This window comes from Rissa tridactyla, chromosome 11 (genome assembly GCF_028500815.1).
Source record: "Rissa tridactyla isolate bRisTri1 chromosome 11, bRisTri1.patW.cur.20221130, whole genome shotgun sequence".
Taxonomy (NCBI): domain Eukaryota; kingdom Metazoa; phylum Chordata; class Aves; order Charadriiformes; family Laridae; genus Rissa; species Rissa tridactyla.
Window position 1 is genome coordinate 8,761,014 of NC_071476.1, and position 26,331 is coordinate 8,787,344.

The 26,331-nt window shown below is 48.0% G+C and overlaps 1 protein-coding gene across 3 annotated transcripts in view; it reads right to left on the reverse strand.

Annotated features, from left to right (window-relative positions):
- Positions 1–26,331, reverse strand: part of ACSL6 (acyl-CoA synthetase long chain family member 6) — a 46,866-nt gene that overhangs the window by 15,438 nt on the left and 5,097 nt on the right. The window contains exons 2-12 of one of the 3 annotated variants that reach the window (XM_054217214.1): positions 17,685–17,905; positions 16,371–16,485; positions 14,347–14,411; positions 13,774–13,875; positions 13,530–13,629; positions 12,817–12,995; positions 12,255–12,287; positions 11,095–11,146; positions 5,828–5,901; positions 2,771–2,983; positions 135–269 (exon numbers count right to left, since the gene is read on the reverse strand). In XM_054217214.1, coding sequence (XP_054073189.1) covers positions 135–269; positions 2,771–2,983; positions 5,828–5,901; positions 11,095–11,146; positions 12,255–12,287; positions 12,817–12,995; positions 13,530–13,629; positions 13,774–13,875; positions 14,347–14,411; positions 16,371–16,485; positions 17,685–17,905 — 1,289 coding nt within the window. The remainder of the gene's footprint in view (positions 1–134; positions 270–2,770; positions 2,984–5,827; positions 5,902–11,094; positions 11,147–12,254; positions 12,288–12,816; positions 12,996–13,529; positions 13,630–13,773; positions 13,876–14,346; positions 14,412–16,370; positions 16,486–17,684; positions 17,906–26,331) is intronic. The other 2 variants (XM_054217216.1, XM_054217215.1) reach the window with 2 other exon arrangements.

The window sequence follows — 26,331 nt, forward strand, 5'->3', positions numbered from 1 at the left end:
AGAATGCGTTTGCAGTGAGGCAGAAACAGTACCCCCTGCTCAGGAAATCCCCGCCACTACGGGAATTCTTTCAGATAAGTACTAAAGGGACAGAAACTTCATTATTACAAAAAAAAGGGCAAAATTAAACTCACCTTATCATACATCCTGTTTAACAGCCGCGGCACGACCGGGAAGATGGTTGGACGCAATGCTTTCATGTCATCAGACAAGAGACGAATATCTCCTTGAAAGAACCCAATTCGCCCGCCATGGCAATACACGACAGACTGATGGGAAGAAAAAGGAGCACATGTAACCCCGTCCCTTTGAATTCCCGTGGCAGAGCATCCCTCCCACGCGCAGAAGTGCCTTTCCTGAAAGTCTGCTCTCAGTAAGGCAAAAACGGGGCTTTAGAAATATATATAAATATACGTAAATTTTGCACTGAACAGAAATAGATGGATAGTTCTGGGCACTTTTCAGTACTGGCAATTCAGCATCCACCAAATTTGCCACTGTTCCTGGAAGAACAAAGCTTTTAGAAGGGATTTCCCCTCGTCCCCTGCATACGGGGATGGAGAAGTCAGTTACGGTCAGATTCTGGATCTGAACTTCTCCTCTGAAGCCCAGACCTACCACAGCAGCTCACAGCACAAGGAACTGTTGTCAATAAAGAAATGAGTATTAAGAAACACTGTAAAACATACTGAGGGTCAGCCGATTTTTAGGTGTTAATACTTTAGTTTTGTTTAAATACAACAATACAGACTACGTTAGCAATACAGTGCCTGATCCTGTATCCCAGAAATAGAAGCCCACTTCATAAAAGGTGCTTTGCTCGTATGGAAACTACAGATCCAGAAGTTTTGTACTTGGAAGGAAAAGAGGTGACTTTAATCAGATCAGAATGGAGCTGGGAGTGCGGGACTGGGCCGGGCAGGCTGCCTGCGATGAGCCAACTGGCAGCTGAAGCGGCAGCTCTGGTAGTCAGAGGACTAGTTGCTAACTGGGTAAAACTGGTATTTTATCGCTTGTGCTCCTGAATTCGAGACCAGCATCCCTTCCCTGCTTTTGGAGCACAAGCAGGAGGAGGCATCCTCAGCTTTCCTGAGCTGTCTGAGCTCTGCAAGGGGCAGGTGGAAAATGTCAGCTCCCTTTGTGTCAACTTTTCTCCGCAAATAACTAAAACAGTTAAAAATTCTTTAAAAGACACCTACGTCTCCTTGTGCTACTCCTGAATAATCTGTAATGCTAACCAGAGTGCTCTCACTGCTCTGTCAACCAGTTAGAGCTTGTCTCTCCATCAACTGAAACCACAGGAATTTTATGCATGTGATGTGGGTTTAATGAACACCACGCTGCCAAATCTCAGTTTTACACTGCACATGCACATGACTTAAAAAAAAAACGTAAAAAGGAAAATATAATCAGTGGTCTTATTGGGAATTATAAATAACTATTAGAAATCTTTATCTTTGAAGAAGGTATCTGTTTAATTTTAACTGTAAGTTCCAGGAACCAATAATGTTGTCTAAAGCAAGGGAAGCTGACACAGTGCTTGCTCTTCAGCATGCTTTTGAAAATGACTTTTTACCCTTTTTGAAAAAATCTTTATATTAATGATCTTTTTTTTTTCTTAGTAGAGGGGATTAACCTGTACATCCTTTGGTTCAGATGTACATATTTCAAATGTTTTTAACTTTTGCCCCCCCATCAGATGACTTTTTAATAATTTTTTAAATATTTTTTTTAATTATTAAATTAAACTTTTTTTAATAATTACATTCTTGTTTGCTGGCAAAGCAGTTTACCTGAATAATGATGCCACACTGCCCAGCTTGCCTTTTAAAATGAGACTTACAAGTGAAGATAGGCTGGGCTGTAATTCTCCAAATCGTTCATGGACTTTCACTTCCAATTTCCAAGTTGTTTTTTTAACAGGGCAGAATATATTATTTCTGGCACAGATGTTACTCAGAAGCGGGAGGCTTATATTCAAATGCTTGTCTGACTCAAAAGTATGTCTTCAGCCTGAAACAGTCCTCCCTGTGGAAGTACAGAGCTGCAACTGAATCCAGATCCAATCTTTGCATATTGGATCAGTTTTTAGTTTGCAGCTTCTCAGGCTGGGAGAAGTGGTGTGATCGTCTCGCTGACTTGCCTAACACGCTGATTGCGGCACAAATTATCACCTGTCTTTTCAGAAAAGAGACATGAAATGTCAGTTCTGCGGGCTGGCACGAGTTAACACTTCTATTTGCCATTATTTCCAGGGGATGCTGGCTTCCAGTTAATGCCCACCGTACGCTGCCCTGCCAGGAGGATCACGTGTGTCACACCATGATCTTAGTTTCCTCTTTTTCAGTATCTGCAAGTTGTTGGCTTGTTTTTTTTTTTGCAGATCTGATTATTTATGCAATAAAAGGATTTTAGCTGATGTAGAAAACGGCACGAAAAATCCTTTTACTCCCATGACACCTCATCCTAGAGTGATTTGAGAAGCTGCCTCCAAAATGGTGCAGGTAGCAGCTCCTGCTTGTTGACAAAGGGCCATTTTCCAATCTCAGAGCCACCGGTGTAAGCTGGAGAGCTTGGGAAAGTCTCCTGGAATGGCTCTGGACTCATGACCATGTCACCGAGACCAGCGTCTGGGCCCTGGTGTTATGCACGTGGCGCTTCTGGAGTACAAGTTTTTTTAGTGCTACAAGATATCGCTGGTTATTTAGTATTTTTTTGTTTGTTTGTTTGGCGTGGAAAAAGATGTTTTCCACTGACACTAGGACCTTACCTGTACCATTCTCTCAAACATGTGTGCTAAAGGCAAATAGGAAATGTGTACATCCGCACAAGTAGGAGACCACTGACTCTGGAAGAAAACACAAGGAGCCCCACGAGGCCTCGTCAGTTCAGGCAGGTTTCTTACCTGTATAACTCTTTCAAACATGTGAGCCAGAGGCAGGAAGGAGATGAGCACATCGTCCTGTCTCGGAAAGATCACTTTCTGCAGGTGAAGGGCATGGGAGACAGAAAGGAAAGAAACACTGACAGGAAGACAACAAGAAAGTCATAAAACAATAAAAAGAAAAATGGCACCAGAGGAGCAAAAGGGTAAAGATTGTCGAGAGAGGAAGGGAGCAGCATACAAGGTGAAGCGTTAAGCCACAGCGGCAATGAAGCTCGGTTAGCAGGAGGAGTAGAGAGCATGGAGATGTACACAGAGGGCAACGGAGAGGGCTCTCCATGGCAGAAGGCGTATCGTAGCCACGCTGGAAACAGAGGCTCACCCTGACAATGGACCCAGTTTTTATCCATTGCTTTCTACCACGAGACACTGAGCCCAGGACGTGCAGACCTGCAGGAGCCTCCTGGAGATCAGCGGGGCTCTACAGCCACATCAGCTTTCCACATCCCACAGAGCCCATCAGAGATTCGCAGTGTTACTACAGCCAAAGCTACAGGTTTTTTCTTTTCCTGAGGTTAATCATCGATTTGAACCAGAATGTATCAGAAAAATTTATGATTTTTTTTTTCCAGCTGCAAAACCTAATGATTTCTGTTAGTGTTTCTCATCATTTCAAGTGATTAAAATGTGATTTTAAGGGCATTATCACTGCCCCACAGACAGGTGCAGTGGGGAAAAAGAAGGCTGGACAGATTACGCAAAAAATTAAAATGACCAAAATCTTCGGTGTGCCAAGGTTTTAATTCTGTCTCACAGGCTGGGGTAAACAAAGGCCCGGAGAGCCTTACCTGACCCATGCCCCAAAAGAAAATCAGCCTTTCTACCTGCATTTCCAAGGGTAAGGCTTGTCATAATATTATGGATTAAAAAACCTGAAAGCTTGATTACCCAATAACTTGCACCAAAGCCAGTGGTATAAAATCTATTAGCTCCCAGTATTAGCAGTTTATACCCACTTTGCATCTCTGCTGCTGTGACAGAATCGATAGTCTGTGCCCTGGGATGCAGTGGTGGATGGAGGCACGGGAGTTTCTTCCTCGGGGAATATTTTATTGGAGTTAAATCTGCGCAAGTCAGATTTGGGTATGCCCTCCCAACCGCTACCTAGGGAAGTCAAACAGGATTGACAACGCAGGGTTTTCAGCATCCCTTTGCACAATATTTTATGTGCCACTCTGAATTAAGGCATTAGGGCCTGTAGACCTATTTATACGTTGTTTCAAATTGGCCTCATTTTCTGCAAGCACAGTAATGTAAAACCATTAGCATCACTAGCTATGCTGCTTTTTGTTTGCGCTGCTAAAAGTGACCAGACAATAAAAGATTTGGTTTTAAATCAGACCAAAATGACGACATTGAATTTCACAGTTGGCACACTTGTCCAGTTAAATGTAAAAATGAAAACTGCTTCTTGGCATTTGGGATCAACCTTATAATAAAGCTCTAGGTTCACTTAAAATTGTTCCATTTATAAAAATCACTGAACTAAGCAAAACTGGCACATAAACAGCAAACCTATGGTACTTCTCAGCTTTAGGTATTTTTATTTTATGAATTGATACTACCTTCAAGTATTTTGCATTTTGCTTGTTTTCATTACTATGAAATGTCATTAGACATTGCCCAAATCGTGCGGATCGGCCACTGGCATTTACACTCTCGCCAACAATCTCTGGTGACTGAAGCTCTTGAATTTACCGCCACTTACACCAGACTTAGGTCTCAATCTGATACCACAGAGATTAACCAAAGAGTCCCATTGCCGTCAGCGAACACTAAATCCATTTCCGCGGCCCGGTCCTGGAAGATGCCAAGTTCCCTCAGCTCCCTCTAAATTAGTTCTCTTCCAAAATAAACGTTCCTGCCCTTTGAAACTCAGCCGTAGCCACGCATTAGCTTTCACCTCAGCAGCTCGCTGCCTCCAAACCCAGCGAAAGCTCTGCGCTGCGGAGCCCAAGGGCTGGCTGCAGCGAACCGCTGGGTTTGACATTTCATACCGCAAATTACTGGAGTCACAACCCTGCAAATGCTTGGACACGTGATGTGAGAAATCCCAACAATACACGTGTCCAATTTTCTTTGTAACAGCAGCCTGGAAATCTCAGAAAGTTCAAGGATTAAGATAATAAAACTGCAGTATTTGCAGCACCAATGATAAGACCAGCAAGGGCTGTAAGGTAACAAATTGTTCATCCCATATGTACATCACTACTTTATAGAATTGCCTGTTTACTACCAAAAAAAAAAAAAAAATTCTTTATATTTGTTAGGTACATACTGCATATAACCCTTAATACGTTGTGCGACAGCAATTCTGCTTCCTACATTGTTTCTAAACACAAGATTACACATTGCGTGAAACATATTATACGGGTACTTGGCCAGCACTACGCTTTTTTAAAAAAATGTATAATGGAAACCGAGATATACTTTAATATCAATGACATTAACCATTCTCATAAAAACTTACATGTTCTCATATATACACACTTCATATGCAGAAAGCTTTAAAAAAAAACGAAGATGACATTGTGTGGGCACCCTTAGGAGTGGACCGTGTGCTCTTCTTGAAGCACCAGTTGTAAATACACAGGGCTTGTTTGCTCTCCTAATTATTTGAAAATAATTAATTAATCGATTTACAGGAGCCAGTGTTGCTTCTCAGAAGCACTTTAAGCCCTACAGAGCCAGGGAGCCAGGGCTGGAAAGGGGATTTAATGCCCTCCAGTGCTGTAAGCTCAGACCTGCTCCCATTTCCACGGATTTGGCCCTCTAAGAGACATTTCACCTCCTTCTGCAGGAGCACATTTCCAGCCCCTGCAGGGACACAGCTTAACCCCCACACTCCGCACATGGAAACATTTTCTAAATCAGGGTATTCACCTCCGTCACTTTCAGAAAGCCTGAAAAATCAGCAACCACGTTCCCGTGAGTCAGCATAGCACCTTTGGGGTTCCCTGAAAGGAAACAAAGAGCGATTTTAAAAGACGAGACAGCAGGTAATTTCCAAAAGCTTAACAAAAAAAAAAAACAAAAAAACAACAAAACAAACAAAAAAAACCAGGAAATGGTTACAATATTAATTTCTCTTTTTGAATTTTAAAATCTATGTAATTTTTGTAGTCATTACTGTGGAGTAAACGTGCATCAAAACCACTTATTGCAACCCTCAAAATTTAAGAAAATGATACTGGAAACATGGTATAACATGAACATTTCTACTGGGGACTCTGAACAAGTTTCCACCAAAAATAGCCCAAATATAATTTATGAGATTACTCAGGCAGAGCCGCTTGGTGAGCATGGCCACCAGCCCTGCCCCGTTCTTCCCAGCCTCTCCAGGTAGGATTTATTTCATACAGATTTTGACTAAAAACGATCCTGAACACCCACAGACCTCATTTAAAAGGCTGTTAAACTCTTACTTAGACAGCGCGCTGGATAACCCAAACAATACAGAAAACAGGTAATACATGGTAGAAATGAGGCTACAAGACGACCCCACGAGACCGCAATTAAGGGAAGTCATTAATACTGTCAGCGGCGGAGCAGAGGTGACCTGAAGATGGGGACAGGGAGATGGCAAAGCCCCAACGTGTCACCCCAGCGTGGGGCACTGCGCCCACGGCGCGTCACCCGTCGGCACCTCCACACCGCCCGCATTTGCTTTTTCACCCTCTTTTCTCCTCGGAGCTGAGAATCCGCACCGTAATACAATTTTTGGATTTTGTGTCTGTTCGTACGCCAAAATACGGTGTTTGTTAAACAACAAACGCGCAGGTTGAAGCCTCCAAGGACACAAAGCACAGCCCAGAGCCCCATCCCTGCGGCGCGTGTCCTGTCACTGCACTGTCCCTCGTCATTACCCTCAAAGGGTTTTTTTCCAAAAGGTGTAGCTCAGCTCGAATAAAGATTACAGAGCCAGCCTCTCTCTCTCTCTCTCCAGCGTGTTTTTAAGCAGATTGCTTTAATTCGATCGAAAGCCGACGGGAGGAGCTTTCCCTGCGGGTACCCTGCCGCAGGGATGCTGGCGGGAGCTTTGCCACATCGTTACACTTAACGATGGATGCAACGGCCTCAGCAAATTATAAATCAGCCAGAACTTCATTCTGGCTTCCTCAGATCAGGAAGGGGCACTGGTGTTTTGTGAATCAGTCTCAGCACAGAAAAATTTGCTTAATTCTCCCAGTTTCAGAGCGGTTTGCAAGGCTGCATCGCCGGCAGCCCCTCGCTGCGGGTGCCGAGCCCTCTGCCCTGCCGGCTTTGCCGACATCGCTTCCACTGAGCCTCGCAAACAACGGAATAAAGGCCCAAACAAAAGTAATTATTGCATGCATTTATTGCGCTAAAGCAGGACATTTTGAACACAGTGTATTTTACTGAAAATCCGCATTTGGTGTTCCAAGTGCCTTTGAGTACTTCAGCCCCAAACACTTGCGTGGGAACAGGGTGCACAGGAGCTGTTTTGGTCTCACATTCGTCCTTCTCCGAAGCTCAGAGGCGAAGCTGGGGCTGACATCTTTGCTGACCACAACTGCTGCTGCCCTAATGTCTTGTACAGACGGGCTTGTGGGCTCTGGCTCAGCCAGGCAGGTTTCATTTCAAGGTGCTTATTTTCACAGCTGGGTGCACACGTGGATCCAGACCTCAAGAAAAGCTCCACGATCCGATGCCCGTTGTAAACACATGCCAACGACGCAGAAAGTGCTCCAGTTATTTCAGTTGCGTCTAGACAAATGCGCACGCTCAGCCCCCGCAATTCCACACGTAGCCGTGTTCCCGCGACACTGCATGAATTTCTCTGCATCGGCAGCCGGCGGGTTGCACATCGGTGGAGAGAATGTGCTCAGTGCTGGTTTGGAAATTCAAAATTGTGCCCTCCGGCTATACCAGCCACAGATCTGGCTCCCACACCTTGACACAGCTCTCCAGACTTTTTTGGGAAGATTTCTCAGATGCTTTGAGACTCATTTACTTACTCTGACTTTTTTTTTTTTTAATGCAAATTCAGTGCCTCTGCTCAAATCGCTGTGAGGTGCCTGGAAGCAGCATGAAGGTCATGGATCCTTCCCCCATGTCCTGCCCGCAGCAGGTTGAGCATCATTATCAGCTGCAGTGATAACGGCGTCAAAGCAGAGCGTAGAATCATAGAATCGTCTAGGTTGGAAGGGACCTTTAAGATCATGAGCAGCAGCATCAGAGCCAGGATAGCCTTCATCGGGAGAGATCCACAACAAACCGTACTGCCACGGGGGAGCTGGAGCTTTTTGGGCTGGGGAATTCCTGTAAAATTTGTCCTCTTTTCGTTCTTCTGTTTTAAGAGCCAGCAGAACAAGTGCCCCTTGCTACGAGCCCTTTCCCAGAATTAACACTTCGAGAGAAAAAGGTTGGCAGTGATACTGCTTTTCCTTTAAATAAAAAAAAAGAAAATTAAAAAAAAAAAATCAATCAGTAACACTGCTCTCAAATTTGAATTTCCTTGTAAAGACACACCTGCGAGTGTCTTCCTATGGAAATGGGTGCGCTGTGATCCCAGTCAGTTGATAGCCCAGGTATGGCAATTTCTCCTTGTCCTGGTGCCAGGCTGGTTTGACCCTTCTCATAAGCAACAGAAGAACCTTTTCCACTTCACTAAACGGGTACCTCAAGTAGCAGCTCCAGCACTAACTCGGTAGCGTGATCCATCGGCACTTTGGCATGTGCTTTCCTCCCGCTGGGAGGCTCTGGGCTGTGCCCTGGCAGGCTGGGAGAAACCGCTGGGAAGCAATTTTAATCCAGTCGGTTACATTTCCTTGAGGAGGCGACAGTTTGCTTCTCTGGAGCAGCCTGCATGAAAAATTGTATCCTGATGGTTTGGGGGCATCTGTGTGGCTTTGGCCCATTTCTGGGTGCTGATGGTTTCTTGGTAAAACAATGAAAGTTGGTCTCGTCATCTGAGCACGGCAACCTCAGCCTCTCCCTCCTCCCCAGGGAGGCAGTTGGACATCTCATCCTACCAAAGAACAGCACATGTTAAAGTCTACTTCTGGGTTTTTTTTATAAGCAGCTAAAATTATTTCCAGTACTGCAATTCCAGGCTACAAACTGTAGCTAAGATTTGTTTCACACCATAAAAAATGTTTAGAGCCCTTCAGAATTGAAAAATCCCTTGAGTACATATCTGTTGGAAGAAAAATTCCGATTCTGATCGTTAAAAATATGCTGATGTGGGCTATACAAAAAACCAAGACTTTTACGTCAAAACACACCACGGGAACCAGACCAGAGTGTTGATGCAACGCCTGGAGAAGCCAGAAGGTGATGTGCAAAGTCCTCCAGCAGCAAAGGATGGGCTGGTGGCTCACAAAGCACTGCTCTGCGGGAGGTTAGTTTGCACGTAACCTGCGGAATTTGATATCTCTGGTTTGGGTGGGAGAAAGCAAACGAGCTCCCTGGTTGTCCTATTTCTGTAACTCCAGGCACGTTCCTAAGAAAAGCAGAAAGAAACCAGCCTATGATTGCATTTGCAAATAAAAAAAGAAAAATCAAAACCCCCTTCTCAATTCAGAATTTCTTATTTAGAAATAAAAATATCAACAAAAACGTGACTTGAAAAAAAAAATTGCTCTGCACTTTAAAATTCACACAAATTGTGCCCCACCGTATGTATCCTTAGGCACGGCTCCCATTTGTGTCTGGCCACTTTGTGCCAGCAGAGCCGGCGCTCCCAGCACACATGGCTGTCAGGTCCACCTCCTGCACTGGGTTCAACCTTTGCCTTTTAGGAATTCCCACTGCCGAGACGGAGCAGAGCCATGGGCTCCTCTCACAGTGCACTGCCTCGTGTACTCCGGAGTGCACAGACCTCAGAACTAAGAACGATGCATGAAGGTAAAAAAGCCAAAGCCTTTTAACACATTTTGAGTTTGTACGGGAGTTGACAAAGCAGCTGCCTACCTGCTGCGCAGTACGAGTCTTCTGGAGGTGGAAGATGAGGATGTCCCCTCTTGCTCTGCTTCGCACTCCGCAGGTGGAGCAGCAGCTCCCTCCTCAGAGGGCAGCTTGGTGTCAAACAGCACCTTCTGCTTGCCTAAATGAATGGAGGCCAAATCGAGGACCCCAAATCCTTTGGGGTAGGACCAAGCGTTAGGTAATCCCAGAGCCCAGGTGAACCTGGAAGAGCCACTCCAGCAGCCCCCAGAGCGTGGTCCTTCCCTGCAGGTAAGTATAAAAGCAGTTCCCCAAGCGTTCATGCCTTGTGCATCTGTGGCAGAGATTGTAGGGTTTTTTTTTTGTGTGTGTATGGTTGGACTTGATGATCTCAAAGGTCCTTTCCAACCATGAAGATTCTATGATTCTATGATCTGCACTGTCTGCTTTTTGATAGATGTTATGTAGGTCGAGTTCTCGAGAGTAGGAAATTCATAGACTCATAGAATGGTTTGGGTTGGAAGGGACCTTAAAGACCATCCAGTGCCACCCCCTGCCCTGGGCAGGGACACCTCCTTCCAGACCAGGTTGCTCCAAGCCCCGTCCAACATGGCCTGCAAGCCCTACGAAAACCAGGGTCTGGAGAGAGGAGAAAGCACTGTGCCTGCTACGAACAAGTAGGAAAATGCCACTGCTCCTCTCCAAGAAAAAGGGTCCAGCGGCATGGGAGTGCCGGCAGCGTGGGCTGCCCAGGCCCGTCCCCCAGCACGTGGTGCCCCAGGGCCAACCCAAGGACATGGCCAACAGGCCAGCAAGCTGGGACACACAGCAGAGGAGACAGAGGTGCTGAGGACGTTGGTGTGCTTAGGATACAGAGAATGGAAAGCTGTGCACTCACATTTCCGGGTTTTTTTAAAACATCTGCAGAAGGTAAATACCCATCAATCAAGAGCTTCATAGCTACGCTGCAAAGGGGAAGCAGAAACATGGGCAGATTTCCAAACAACTGGAAAATCGTACTGCCAAAGTGTATGTCAGGGAATTCAAGTGAAAAATAAATATAGCATTATTTTTAATTTGCAATCTACAGAAACGTATGCACATATATGTTCTTAAATATTAAAAATGCATAGAAATTGCCATACCAGCATAGCAGCACATTTGCACATATTGAGGTGGTGCTAATAAATAATTCAATAATCTTTTCTAACATGTCAGGATTAAAACACATCTTCTTTTACCTGTAGTGCCACTAGTAAAACAGACAATTGATAGATCTTCTGGTCGAGGAGGCTAGAAATACACAAGGAAAATCACATCAATCAAATGCAGACGGGTCAATGGTAGACTGTTGTCATTGTATAAACTTAAAGATCAAACCAATTATATCTCAGCTCTGTCATAAAAAGCTTTCATTCCCCTTGGCAAATATAAAAGACCATCATAAAACTCAGGTTTCTTCAGTTGACGCAGTCACTATTCTTCCCATATGTTTTGCTCCAGCTGCGTTAAGGGCGTGCTTTAGTGTAAGATGACTTTGATGGAATATTTGTCTTGCGGTTAGTATTTTCAAAGATACCATCTATACCTGTAGGTGTGGGGGAAAACTTGAGATAATTTACTGATTTCCAGATAAATTCTGGAAACCTGTGGTTATCCACAACAGGGGACAGCTTTCCGAAGCTGCCGATTGCTCCCGTTTCCAGTAGTATCTCTGTATTCTCAGCACTGCTGCATGTGTGTGCTATTTTGGGTCACCGACGAATAAATAAGCGGCCTGAAAATCAGAGGCTGCTTTTGAAGGTTCTGCACGAGTATGAGCAGCCAATGAAAAATATCAATGCAATTTTCCAGAAATAACCCAGAGAAATACTGCCAAGTAGCGTTTCTGAGCTATAGAAACCCCACTGGAAAGTCAAGGGTGGAAACACATTCCCCCAGTGCCGCTTCGGTAAGGTAGTGGAATTAGTGTGGCTTAAAAATGGCATTTAATTACTGTCTCATTAACATGTTCAGCAAGGATGAGCTACCTCAGTTAAATGTCCCAGGCGGAGGGTATGAAGCAAATGCTGCCCATCTCCATGGGTGGTATCGACAGTCCCTGGGCTCCTCCACTGCCTCCCACCCCAAGAGCATCACGGGACACGCTGGCTTTTTCTGCCCGGGGCAAACCTTTCCTCTCTTGGCGGTGCAATAAATCGTAGAATCACAGAATGGTTTGGGTTGGAAGGGACCTTAAAGCTCATCCAGTGCCACCCCCTGCCCTGGGCAGGGACACCTCCCACCAGACCAGGCCTTGAACACCTCCAGGGATGGGGCAGCCACAGCTTCTCTGGGCAACCTGTATGTAACGTAGGCAGCTGCAATCATAAGTGGGGAAAAGCGGCATGCCAACACTCACCACAGGCACGTGTCGACTCTCACGGCCACAGTCCTGAAAGACATTAAAGTAACAAAAATGATTTCCACTTAAATTCCTGTGGTGTAACCCACTTGCTAATAATCTGCAAACCACTAAGGGAGAGCGTGAGCTAGAGCAGAAAAGTTTGTGGCTAACACTTAGGTCATCTTTTCTATCCAAAGCTTCTTGCATCAACTGCAATGCCATTCTTGGATTCCGTAGTGCTTGGGCTGGTTGAGCTGAATCCAGGCTGCTTCGTAAAAGTGTAAGGCTGTAGGTTTACGTGTAGGAGGACAGTGTCTCGAACAGCAACCCCCCTTCCCAGGCTTAAATAGCAGCTGATACCTTATTTGAGCAGGAAAGTTTGAAATGTTGGCTCTTATCAACAAGGAATAACACTGAGAGGCAACTGCACTGAGCATCAGCAGTATCAGCCACAAGCTGCTCTTTTCTGTTCTCCAGACACTGAACCTGCCACGCAGTTCACAAGTCCCTGGATATTTTACTGTCTTTTTAACAGAAACTACAAAATACAGTAAAAGGAGAGGGAGAGCAAACTTACCTCCACCTCCTGCATGGTCTGGATGCGAACCCCACAGCGCCTTCCTCTCTCCGTCAGCTCCTTCTCAAATGGGTCCATCAGGATGATGGAGCTCAGCCCTGGCGTTTCTCTCCTCTCCACGTGGTCCAGGAGTATTCTGGCTTTTTCAGGTTTGTCACAGATGACTGTGGAAATGTCAGCTGGAAGAAAAGCAGCCAAAGGAGTTGTTTACAGTAAATCTTTATTGATGCAAGACAGGCTGCTGGCTGATAGCTAACATTATATCAGTTCTGATATTGACTTCAGGCTAACATCAGAAACCTGAGAATGCAACATATATTTCTCTTAGAAAATTACTGCAATTTTAGCTAACCTAAATGAATGCCGAAGCTGTAGCTGACATCTACAATTACCCTGGGATTCAGTTCAAAACACTAAAATTGCTCACCATGTGGGCTAAAAAATCTAGGAGGCAAAATATGAAGCAGCACAGGATTGGGTGGCCGTGGAGTAATTCCCGCTGCCAGAGCATCCCCATCCACGGCTGTGCATGGCCGGGCGCGTGGGAAATGCAGCAGAGGCAGCCCTGACCCAGCATGGGGACACAGCTCCCCAGAAACATCTCTAAGTGACTTCAAGACACTCAATGAGTAAAATTTGGAAAGCTGAAGAAAATAAACCATTCTGAGCAACAAAACTGGTTTCTGAGAAGATTACATCAATCTTGTTTTTACCTGTGTTGACAATGTAACGAATGGCTCCGGGACCTAAGGTGTCGTAGAGGGGAACAACCACCATGGAGTAGGTGTAGCAAGCCAGCTCAGAAATGATCCACTGCAGGAGGACATCATGGCATGAAGGTGAGAAGGGGGTCATGGAGGCAGATTTAACGCACTTGAGAACAACCTTCAAGTATAAAGCAAGCTCACAAGTCAGGAACATTATCAATAAAGCATCAAGTTGAACTTCAAACCTCACCTCTGGACGGTTTTGAGCAAAGACCCCAATGAACTGCTTTGTGGATGGCTTGCAGCCCTGCTGAAGAAGCCCTGAACCCAGAGCTTCTGCTCTTTCAGCCACCTGGAATTTGGAGAGAAAAAAAAAATACATTAAAATGAGGAATATAAGCAATACCAAACTAAGTGAAGACTAAGCTTATACAGGGAGGCTCTCAAATTATTGTATTTGCTATCTAAAAGCTCAATTTTTTATGTCACCATGAGCCATTAGCAGTTGACTAGCAGTTGACCTCTGGTTGGCAATGCCCCATGGCTTTGAGCATGTCAGTGCTGCAGTCAAGAGTGGGCAAATAGCATCGAGCTGGTCCCCGAAAGCCAACACACCTATATAATGCCGGGATGTTCCCGACACACCTATGTAACACCAAGGTGTGCCTGGCTGGGGAAACCAGGAGCCCTTGCACAGCGTGTTGGCAACCTCCTGGTCTAGACTGTGCGTGTTACTGACGGATGCCTTAACACCCCCTTCTTCTGCCGGGCAGGCGAGGGCACTGGGGGAGAGGACTCCGCGGTGGTGTCATTTCCAGCTCACCTCCTTGTAGGACAGCCACTGGTAGGGCTGCTTGGGCTTCCTGAACCCCAGGCAAGGGCCGTTTTCTGGAAGACACAAGCAGAGATGACGGTGTTACAGGGGAGTGCTGGGAGTTAATGCGCTGCCCACACTGCGGGGATGCAGCGGAGCCCTCAAGGAGTAAATCTGTTGTTATCAGGGTCGACTCTCACTCCTGGGGCAGAGCTCACAGCAAACCCAATCAAATTAAAAACACAGGTGCAGATTATGAGAGATTGGCTGCTGGGGTCTCCCAGAGTCACTTCAGTCCTTGTCCCCAAGCTGCAGAGGGGACGGCAGCAGTTTGCCCCCAAACAGCCTCATTTAAAGACACTTCTCCGAAGGCGGCATGAGCGTTACTGTCTGACGAGGGCTTTCATCTCAAACACCGTCTCCCACTGCCTTCGCTGCCTTTTGATTTAAACACTTCAAAGTGAAAACTGCTATTTTTAGCACAGCCGACTCCGGAGGAGGGTAAGACAATATGCAGCATTATGTGACAGGAGGAATATTTGAGAAGTTTAATTAATTTGCTAAGTGTACTTACCTGCACAAGATCCATCCCTCCATGCCCCTAGCCAGTTATTTATTTACCCCTATCCTGCTGGGTGGAACATTTGCGATTCCACTGAGGCTTTTCGTGGCACCGAAAATAATAATCTGACATGAAATTGGTGTGTTCAACGAGGCGGGACGTTGTAAGCAGCGGACACAGAAATAGCTATGATAGAGCAGGGAAGAGTCGCTGTGGCTTTTTGGAGGGGGAAATGATGTCTCACAACTGTGCGAGCGCTCTTTGGTGGTACCATCGATCATGGGGTAAGGGTGATGGACTGATACACCACACTCAGCTTTCCTAAGAGCTTTTGGCAGAGTCCCTCACCCTGCCCTGCTGTGGAATGAAAGGTAAGCTGGAGGAGCTACTGATGAAAAGGCAGCAACAAGCAGGAATAAGTATCTGCGTTTGCAGCAGAGGAAAAGCTCTGTTGGGTTCCACAGTTCTGTGCTCAGATCAGCCCCATTTAATGTATTCATAAATGTTCTGGAAATGAATAATTTATGATGAGCTTTGCTGATGCTGCAATATTCAGGACGTTAAGCTGCCTTCCAGTGGCGGCAAAAAGTACCAAGAGACTGCACAGTAAAATTCAATGGCATTAAGGGCAAAACAATGCACGTTGCAAATAATAACCCTAATTATAACCCTCACCAAAACCAGTGCCCGCACCACCATGGGCAGCACAGGCTGCAGCACCCGCCCTGCCCCTCGCTGGGCCTCCTCCATCCTTGGCCTCTACCCCTTGGACTTCCCACTTTCTGGATCTTGCAGCTGGGCCTCCCACTCTGTGGTCCTCTCTCCCTTCCACACCTTTTTGGCACCCCCACTCTTTGGGCCACTACAGTCATTTGACCTTCCACAGACCTCACCACTCAGGCCTCCCAGTCTTTGGCCTCAGCACTTGTGGGTCCTCCCACTCTTCTTGGTCGTCCCACACCTTTTTGGCCTCTACACTTTTTTGGCCTCCCACACGTAATAGCGCTCTGTAGTTTTTGGGCCTCCCACACTCTCTTAGGGTCTACATTCTCTGGGCCACTGCACTTTTTTGGCCTCCCATACTCTTTCAGCGATTGTATCTCCTCCAGCTTCCCACACTCTTTTTGCTTCTTCACTTTTTGTGCCTCCTGCATCCTTGGAGCCTCCTACACTTTTTCAGCCTCTCCGCTATTTGTGCCTCCCCTATTCTTTCAGCCTCTCACTCTCTTGATTTCTACAATTTTGTGTCTTTCCACATTCTGGTGGCCTCCCACTCCTTTTTTGGGCCTCCCATGCTCCCTTGATCTTTGAGTCCAAATGAGCCTCTACACCATTTGGGCCTCCCACACTCTTTCAGCCTCTACACTGTCTGAGCTTCCCTAGGCCTTTGAGCCTCCCACACCATTTGGACCTCTACATCGTCTCATCCTTCACCTCTCCCCGCCAGGCCTCCCTGTCACCATGCTCTCACCTGAGATGCTGAACCCCCTCCTGAAGACCTCGTACATGGTCCTGGCATCATCGTAGTAGTGCGTCAGCAGCTGCGGGCTGTCCCCGATCACCGACCGGCGTGCCCCATCCAGGCCCTGTGTGATACGACATGACATAATGCGACACAGTCGGGAGATGGGGAAACCCCGAACCATAAAGCAGCACACTCCCCAAATGCTGGAGAGACCTCTGCAGCCACCACCGTGTTCCTGCCCCACCACCCAACGGGACAAGAGAGGTGGGACGTCCACCTTGGCTCCCCAGTAACATGGAGAACCACCTGCCCAGAAAGGAGCACTTGACCCGGCTTGTTGCCACAGGAGATGGTTGCCATTTCCCAAGGAGATTTGAGGAGGAATTATAAATCTGCAAGTAACAGAGTGGGGATGTGCTGGGGAGGGCGACTGCTCTGGGCTCCTCAGATCCCCAGGACTGGCACCACGGGCACCTTCTGAAGGACATCCAGACCAACACCAAGGACAGACGAAGGCAGAGGCCGGACTCCAGACCCCGGTGCATGGGTGCAGTCAGGGTGTTTGAGGAGCAGGAGGCAGGCAGGGCGAGAGCGACCCAACCGGGAGCAGACTGGGAGCCAAGAGAAAGTCTCACTGAAGCCATAACCACAGGGGAAAATTGGCTTGGAAAGTGTAAATCCCTCCTACCCTTTTCAAAAGTTGTTGGAATTAAAGACAATAAGGTTTTCGAGGGGCCATCACAAAAGACCTTAAAAATTCTCATCACACTTTCAGATGTTAATTTAAGTGGAAACAATTTTCAGAAATATTTCTGCTCTTTAAAATGGAGCAGCTTTATTAAACTTTAAAACCTTTTGCAAGCATGAAATTAATAACTCCTCAGCCTCCCTGCATGGATTCGGGTCTGCTTTTTCTTATCATTACAAAGTTTGCAGCAGCAAACTCGGTAATGGGCACACACAAGAGGTGCCGGCTGATTTGATCTTATCAGCTGTTGCCTTTCAGTGGTTTCTCCCATGCAATGGCAGCTCCTGCAGTTTTTGGATCTGGATGGTTAAGCAAAGCTAAGACCAAAATGTTGTGGAATATCTAAGACAATAAATCAATGGGCTGTATTCTAGTTTTCCAGTTTACAGGAAAAGGTGAATTAAGGAGCAAAGCGATCCCTGGTGTAGCGCATTACATGACTGATTTCAGGATGGGGTTGGGGAACCCTCAAACCGAACAAAAGCACCTTTTGGCATCCCCTGTGCTCATTTCCAGGCATGCAAACCTCGGCCGAAAGCCATCCTCCCCGTCTGGTGTGCCCCTGGCCTCACCTCGACCTCCTCCGACTGCATCCGCAGGTCACAGGGCGGCTTCACAGCCCGGGGCCGGCTGGCAAACCAGTAAGCCACGACGGCTGCGAAGGCACCAATGCCCACCAGCGCCGTGGCCGGCAGGTTGCGGAAAAACTGGCTGAGGTCGTCGAACTCGGGGAGCCGCAGGCTCCGCAGGATTTCCTGAGCCTGCATCTTCTCCACGAGTGAAACAGCGAACTCTGCAAGAGCCAGGAGGACGCGGTCAGGACACGCTGTGGGATGGGCACGGTCAGCGCGGGTTGGGAAGGGGGGGGAACGCACTTTTCTTCATCAGCCATTGCAAACCCACTGCTCTGCCAACCTGTGGGGCTGCCTGCACACAACCACCTTAACTTGGGAAGAACACCATCCACGGAAGAGATACGAGAAAGGAGGAAACGTCCCGGCAAGGATGAGCAGGAGCAGAGAGCTCATTCCTAAAGGACACGTGGGTACCAGTGTAGGTCAGGCGATGCAGCTGCAGTTATCTGTAGCAGACAGATGCTGTGACAAGCTCTGGGGTCCAGCTATGACTGTACCCTCAGGGCTGCCAGGAGCTTGTTCTGCCTTCCCCGAGCAGGACGGGGGCTGCGTGGTGGCCACAGCCCCCAACAGGGACAGGCAGCACGGTGCCAGCTCCAGCCACAAGGCCTCAGCTCACGTGGAGCGGGGCAAAGCCAGCGTGTCTCTGCATAACGTTGTGCAGACACACTCCGAAACACCACTCTCTGCCTTTACGCCAGCTCCACATTCTCAACTTCAGGTTCCGTATGATTTACATCAGGGTAAATTATAGGTGCTTCAAGCCAAGGAAAGCTTCATTTCATCGCACAAATGTTTCCTGGAAGAAACCACAAGTGACTGCAGAGCGGGGATAAGGGAGTGCCGGGGTATCGGGCTGAGGACACGCCACCGCAGGGTCCCCACCCTGCACCCCACCAGCCGCGCCACCACCAGCACTCCACGGGGAGACAGGAGGCTGCCGGGAGGGTCGAGTCCCAGGCCATTCCCTGCAGGCAGAACCGCAGCCCTGGCACCAGAGGAGAAGGGCTGAAGCCTCGACTCCTGGCAGGACACAGAGGGTCTGCTGGGAACCCCCGTGGCCCCTGCGCTTGTCCGAAACTAAAGCAAAGAGAAAAACTCTTCTCCTTTTGTGTGAAGAGGGCTGTGCATGGAGGAGGCAGGCGAGGGGAGAAGTTTTATGACATGGGATGGTGACACTCTGCCGTCCCCAGCTCATCCCCCTTATACCTGCAGCATCACTGTGCTGCGGGCGCAGGGAGGGCGGCTCTGGCTTGTGCCGGGCTCAGGGCCGAGAGCTGCTCACTGGGAAAGCAGAGGGCATGCCGCTGAGTGGCATCTTCCCAAGAACAAACCCTGCAGGTTGCCTTACTTTTTTCTTTTGCATGTACAGAAATGGCCACCGGAGAGAGGAGCGGGACACCCGCCTCACCGGGTGCAAGGGGAGGCTGTCCTCAGGGGACTCGCGTTTGGCTGTTGAGTGCACAAGACGCATTTTAAATAACTCCTATTTACAGCAACGGCCCCGGTATCAACTCCCCGCCAGGGAGTCTCCAATAACGGCCAGCCCTGCAAGGGAGAAGCCAAGCAGATGCCGTAGGGGAGGGGATCCACACAGTTAAGGTTTCCTGTTAAGCCCCACAGCTCTATTTGTGACTTTACCAGCAGACAAGATCTTAAAGAAAAAGCTTTTCTGTGGCAGGAGCCCAGGCAGCCCCTTTCCTCTTGCCCTCTGGCCTCGCTCCAGCTTCGGAGCTGCTGAGTGATGAATGGAGGGGCTTCGCTCCCATGGAGGGGCCGGGGCTTCCCGCACAATGGCACCACTGACGTTAACACAAACCAGCTTTTTTCCTCCTGGGAACAGTGTCTGGGTTACACCGAAGGTCAGGACTACCCTCTCGCAGCCTTTTCCCCTATTTGTGCCCAGCGAGCTCTGGAAGCCGGCGCAGGCCAGCCTGCAAACAGGGAGGCACCCCCCCGCACAAAGCTCTGGAGGTAAAACGGGTAACTTTGGCTGCTGCAGCACAAGACCTGCAGGGAAACTGTCTAAATTGCACTCATTTCACCCGCTCCCAGGGGAACAATCAGAACATTCATCACAATCAAATGCTCATGGTACATTTATTATTTCTGACCACTCGTGACACATTCTGCTCCTTCTGCTGAATTCCTGCCGGGGCCATTGCTTCCCACCGACCTGAAGTTTTTGTCAGGCAGCAGATCATGCCCCAGAACAGGTGCCCGAATCCTTCATTCATAACCACATCAGATGGATTAAATAAATAAGTATGACTGGAAAACAGAAATTCACTTTTCCCCGCTCAAGGGAAGCTGCTGGCCCACTCCCATGTGAATGTAAGAGATTCCCGTGACCACAAAGTCTGCACGGATTTTTAGATCCTTTATGATTAAATAAAAAAGGAAAAAAACCAACATGTAAGTACTTCTAGTCAGTGACTCATTTTAAGTACACCCCCGGGCATCTCAGAGGATGCCACAGTGATGGAAGTGTCAGCAATGGGAAATAATATCAGAAGATACGCTTGATAGCAGAAATCCACTTAGTTTTCTGCCCAGATGCAACAAGTGTGCTGGGGTCCCTGGCAGAGTAAAGCAGACGTGCTGACGTGTAAAGAGAAAGTTCACAGACTCATCTGCTTCTGTTTTCCTACTTTCACTTAGTGATCTAAGTTCAGGGAAGACTAAACATCTACATCGAAAACAAGATCCTGTTCCCAAGCGTGAACTTACCCGGTCGAGGGAAGCTGCCGGTGCCTTTGAATCCTCTTATTCGACCTGAGACCTGCAACTTCAGTAACTAACCCCCGTTTCAGATCACATTTGACTTTTGCCCTACAAAGCTTGTCCGGACTTTGCAACAGTTAATTTTTGCATCCCAAAGTGATTCGTGATGAGCCCGTACTTGATCTGCTCGGAGCAGCAAACCTGCCTCGGGAATGCGGCCAGGAAAGGGGCCCAGGTGTGTTTGGGAGGATCAGGGCGGTCCAGACAGGGAAGAAACAGCCCAGCACCCTCTTACCCAAATATTTTTCTCATGTGATCAGGAAAATAAATAATAATAATTAAAAAAAAAAAAGACAGCACGGTCGGGCTTCCCATGAGCAAGGCAGTGTCACACACCCCAAAGCGCACCATGACCAGTGGCTGCCGTCAGCTCGGCCTCAGGACCCTCTGCATCCCTCTTCCAGTGGTTTTTGCCCCATTTCTGTTACCGACAGTGAATCCTACGCCTGGCTGCGGTGTGTGCTCCCTGCCAGCAGGCAGAGCACCACGGCTGTGCACGCAGCCAGGGAAACACCAACATTTCCAGTTATTCCAAACGGGACTTCACATTTACCACTGGAATTCCAAAGTATTCACATGGCAGAGATAAGAGAAAGAAACATGCAAGGGAGGACAGAAGAAAGGGGTTCTGAGAAAGGAAGACATGCTGGTTAGTTGTTAAGAGGGAACAGCCACGGCTGAGAGCCCAGGGCTGCCCCAGACGGATGGCACACGTGGAACCTCCCACGCCCAGGGCTTGGGGTGACCTGGGCTTTTGCAGCCACTCTCTGGGTAGCCAGGAGCGACACTGGGCTCTGAATCACCCACCAGCCTTTGTCAACAGGCCATCACCACAGGGACAATGCTTATTTATTTCTTTTTTTTTTTTTGCGTTACAAACAGCGCTATTGTGCAATTCAGTTTTGATCTCTTCCTGCTGGAAGTGATTCCGTAACTCCCGCGCAGTCAATGGAGTTTTAGTGACACGAACCAGTGTGGGAACAGCCTCACACTACTGGTGTATGCATAATGCAATTAAAATTTTACCCGTCCTGTGCAGCCGGGCAATCACATCCTTCCTACCCTTACATCAGCACCCGGGCACCCGCTTGGGAAGGAGAAATGCTTTGGAGATGCCTTTATCTCCCTGCCCACCACACATCCACCGCGGGGGAGGGAAGAGGTGAGTGATTCCTTTTATGTAGGAAACTCGGCGAAATGTCTCATTACTATCCCTAGATTCAAGCACAAAAAAAGGGCTATTATAGCACTTTATAGCACTACGTACAGCTTTTCAGTCTGTCTGAGAGAATTAACTATTTGCAGCGGGGAACTACGAACTGCAGCCGGCTGCCCCCCCGATGGCTCCGAGCCTGCAGACCCCCAGCTTCTCTCCTTGTGAGTTGTGGTGAGAGGAAGGCGATTCTGTGATTCTGGGAATATCCCTGTCAGCCGGCGCTCGCCGCAGCCCCGTGTCCTTGGCTACGGCCCCGGCAGCTCACGCGTTTCACTGAGGAAATGGAATTTACAGGATCTAAAACGTCTCAATCCAGAGAGGCAGATTTAGAGGGTTTTTCATTCAAGTGAAACAGCGTGAGGTTTTTGAGCCGTGTTTTCTCACATTCTCACATCACCCCAGACTGAGATTTGTAGTCGCTATCACAGAATGGTATTGGTGTCAGAAAGTTTGCAGAAGGAAAAGCACCCGGCAAAGTTTGGTCCATTCGCCCTCACCTTCCCCTGCAGAAGGAAAACACGCTCACAGTGCTCCGAGCACGAGCTCCAGGTGACTTTGAGATGAGGCTTCAAATCATCCTCTGAGTATGTCACTGTGTGAGAGTCTCTGTTTACAAAGGGCAAAGGAGCATCAGCATTCCCAGGGACACACTAAACTGGCCGGTATTAGTCGGACAGCATCCCTGGAACCCATTTGCTAATTTAAACAAAAGCTATTGCAATGATTACCGTGTTTCTGGAAACACGTGCGCAGAGGCTGCTGTAACCCTGCAGGCAGAGGGCATTTGGGGGTTTTGTGCATTGCTTGCCGAGTACAATTCTTTTTTTCTTTTCCTTTTTCCCAAGCTTCAAGCAAGCACGCGGTGGGGCGGCAATCCTGGGAGGAGCTGCTGCCATTAAATGCGGCTCAGGTAGCACTGACTTTGTCTTGGCCGGGGCAGCAGCTCTTGGGAGACCACAGGCTACGAATTCCTAATCACTGCTGTAATTACGATGCCAAGCCAGCCTCTGACATGCTCCTCCGCAAGTTTTGCTTGTGTGGGAAGAGGAGTTGGATGAACCTTTGGTGCCCAGCCCGAGGCCCGTCTAGGCTGTGGTGGGGCTCAGCTGAGGAGGGGGGACACCGTCCGTTTTGCTGCAGATGGGACCCACATTTGCACATGCAGAAACACAAAAGATTTTATGAGAACAAGTGATCTAACCATATCTCTGACCACAAAACCTGAAGCCCTGCCTTCGTTGTGCTTCAGCCACAAAGGCAATGCCCAGTTTTGTGGCTGTCGTGAACCTGCAGACTTATTTTCTCATTTATCTTAATTAAAGAGGAGAAAATCTGTGAAGCTCAGGGCACATGGCCACCTTTCTATTTTCAGCTAGTTTGAGATTAGGTCAATTTTATTCTGTTTTAATAGTTTTCCATTATGGTGTTTATGGAAATGGTAATGCCACACTTTATAGCAGGCACGAAGCCAGCTGAACAGTGTTAATCACAGAGAGGAAATGTCATTATGTACGTATTGATCATTACAGATCACTACTGAAAACCTTGCAGAAGAGCTGCACTGCCAGGAGATGGGAAGCCAGACAACCCGCGAGTCCTACAAACCACTTGAGAAAGAATAAAGGGGGTGACAACATCAAGGGGAAAACACAAGCACCAAAAGTATCTGAAACTATGCAAGAATCAACGTGCAGAAATCCAACAGCCCCAAAAGGAAGCAGAAGATGAGTGATACTTGGCGCAGGTACTTCCTGGCGTACACGTGTGATTGTGGTACAAACACGCCACCACAGCAGTGACCCAAAATATATACAATCATGGAATGGTTTCAGTTGGAAGGGACCTTAAAGCCTACCCAGTGCCACCCCCTGCCCTGGGCAGGGACACCTCCCACCACACCAGGTTGCTCCAAGCCCCGTCCAACCTGGCCTTGAACCCCTCCAGGGATGGGGCAGCCACAGCTCCTCTGGGCAACCTGGGCCAGGGGCTCACCACCCTCACAGCAAAGATTTTCTTCCTAATCTCTCATCTAAACCTAGATTACCTGGCCTGCATCCCTCTGCGAACAGCTCGGGCACCGGTGACCCTGTAGCCCTGACCCACCTCGTACTTACCTCAATGTGTACTCAGGGACCCTCTGTTCTCTGCAAGGATCAATCAGCTGTGATTACCTGGGATTCAGCAATTATTTGGATTATTGGCCAAGCCAAGGCTAATGCTGTTTAAAACTTTCTTAAACTTTACCTGCTTTTGCTCCTCTAGCAGGACACGTTTCACTGTAGCCCTTTTCCCCATTTAATGTCTCTCACCTTCAGTCAGATCACACTGAACTGAACTCCCACGGCTTTCGGGTGATGTATCACTGCTTTGATTTTTTGGGACAGTATATTTTCATCAAAACTGTGTTTGTCATTTAAAAAAAAAAAAAATGCCCCCTACCCACCAAAACAAACTCTTGCATATGCTTAATTTTACCCCCTATGAGCAAAATAATCGACTCTCAAGTGCAACAACATATAAACCACAATTACTGTGTTTTACTTAGGTACACAAGTCTTTGCAGGGTCAAATCATACGTTTATATTTATTTTAAGAATCAATGCAAAGGCATTAGTCCTCATGGGGCACGGTTCCACTGTAACTCAGTGAGTCATAACTGGGAAGGTGCAGGGCAGGGGGGGAAGAAGGATCAGTTTAGAGATAAAATTGCTTTTTTGTTATTATTATGCTAGGACTCAGACAACATGAGAAGATGTGAGAGGTGATGGACTGAGAATAGGTATTTGCTCTTGGACATCTATTGGCATGGATGGCGAAGAAGGGAGGAAAGGCACAGAGCACCTGCGAGGCTGTGGCATCTCTCTGAGGAGCAGACACTGGAGAATCACCCAGTGAACAAGAAAGGTAATAAAAAGCAGGTTATAATTTTTGTGTGTTATTTTTACTGATGAAAAACGTCCTTCTCCCCTTCCTTTGGGAATCAGACACGTCCAATCCGTTAAACTGGCCCTTTGCCAACAAGACTATTAAGGAACGAGGTTTCAATGGTTCCATAAGCCTCTTTAGCTGGAATTGCTTTTGTGCCGGTGGAGCTGGCCAGGGGCTCGGTGCACCCCGAACTGGGTCTCTGGGGCACGGGATGCAGATGTGGGGCTGCGGCGAGGCCATCGGGGACGGTCCCCGTGCCACCGCCTCCCCCTCACCCCCGCAGCGCTGTCCCTCCCCGGCCAGCACGGCAGAGTTATCTGCCATGGAAAAAGGCTTTACAGCCAGGTCAAGCCTCTTTGATCTGCTGGAGAGGAATAAGGCAAATAAAGTCCACCGGGAGGAAGCCTGCAATGCTTTCGCGTGACCTCTGGCTACTGCATGGAGAAGACAGGGATGAATGAAAGGGGTTCAGCGTGTGGCTGCGGCTGTGGCATGGTTTGGCCCGGTGATGTAAGTGGCAGTATTACTTAGGAAAGGCAGGCAGAGAAATGCCTGGTGCAGAAAGACTGTCTTAGAGAGGAGCCTGCCAAAGGATTTGGTACCATTTTCTATACATATATATATACACATAGAATTATAAATCTGCATATGCAGATGTATATGCTTGTGTATGCATGTATGTAAAAAAAATAATAATAAAAAAAAAAATATATCAATCTCCCCCTGCTCTGGGTGACTGATGAGTAACACTTGCGCCACTAACTTTATTGCAGAGACATCTCACGCTTCTGAAAAAACCACTGCCCACTAGGTATCTGGTGTGTGAACGGCACGGGCTCCTCCTCAGCACGACCACGGCACCATGCTCCGCTGCGGCTCCCGGGGACCCAGCTGGTGGCAGAGCCCAGCGTTGGGCACAGGGGTCCCGCTGACCCTCCAGCCTCCTCCAGCCTCCCCAATGCCAAAGCCAAGGCACAGACAAAGGATGGGGATCTCCAAGCAACCTGGAGGAGCGGCGCTGGCCTCCAGCTCCCAGCACTGCTGAGAAATGCATTTGCAAGGAGATGCATTTGCAAGACACAAGATCTTTGCAAGCATCCACCAGAAAGGGAAAAATGCTAACAAGGAGCTCAGTGTCCTGAAAGTCCAATTTTACAGAAAGAGCACAGTAATCGCACATCAACAGAGGTATTTAAAGTATCTAAAATATCCACAGCATACCACTCCCTTGCCAAAAGAAATTATTCAATAAATAATTCAGTGGCTGTGCAGAGATCTTACTTTACACACTTGTAATGTTTCAGAGAGCAAAATCCACCACCCGGACGGCTGGAAATGCCCCGTCCCTCTGCGCCGGGTCCACCCGTTCAGCCGCTGATGCCAAATCCCCACATAAAGCTGCATCCCCCGGTCCCACACCTCCTCGCCGCCCTCGGGCACTGCTCACAGACGTGAATCAACCTAGAAATACCTTCCGCACCCCTGAGATCGGCGCAGCAGTGCTCAGCAGTACTCCAAAGCCACCGTGACTCACGCATACAGGAAAGTTGAGACTGGGATCCTGGTCCAAATCTGTCACTCGTCTGGATAACAAAGCATTAGGAAGCCCGTGCAAGCATTTTAAGTTTCCTACTAGAAGGGAAAAACTCAGCAAGC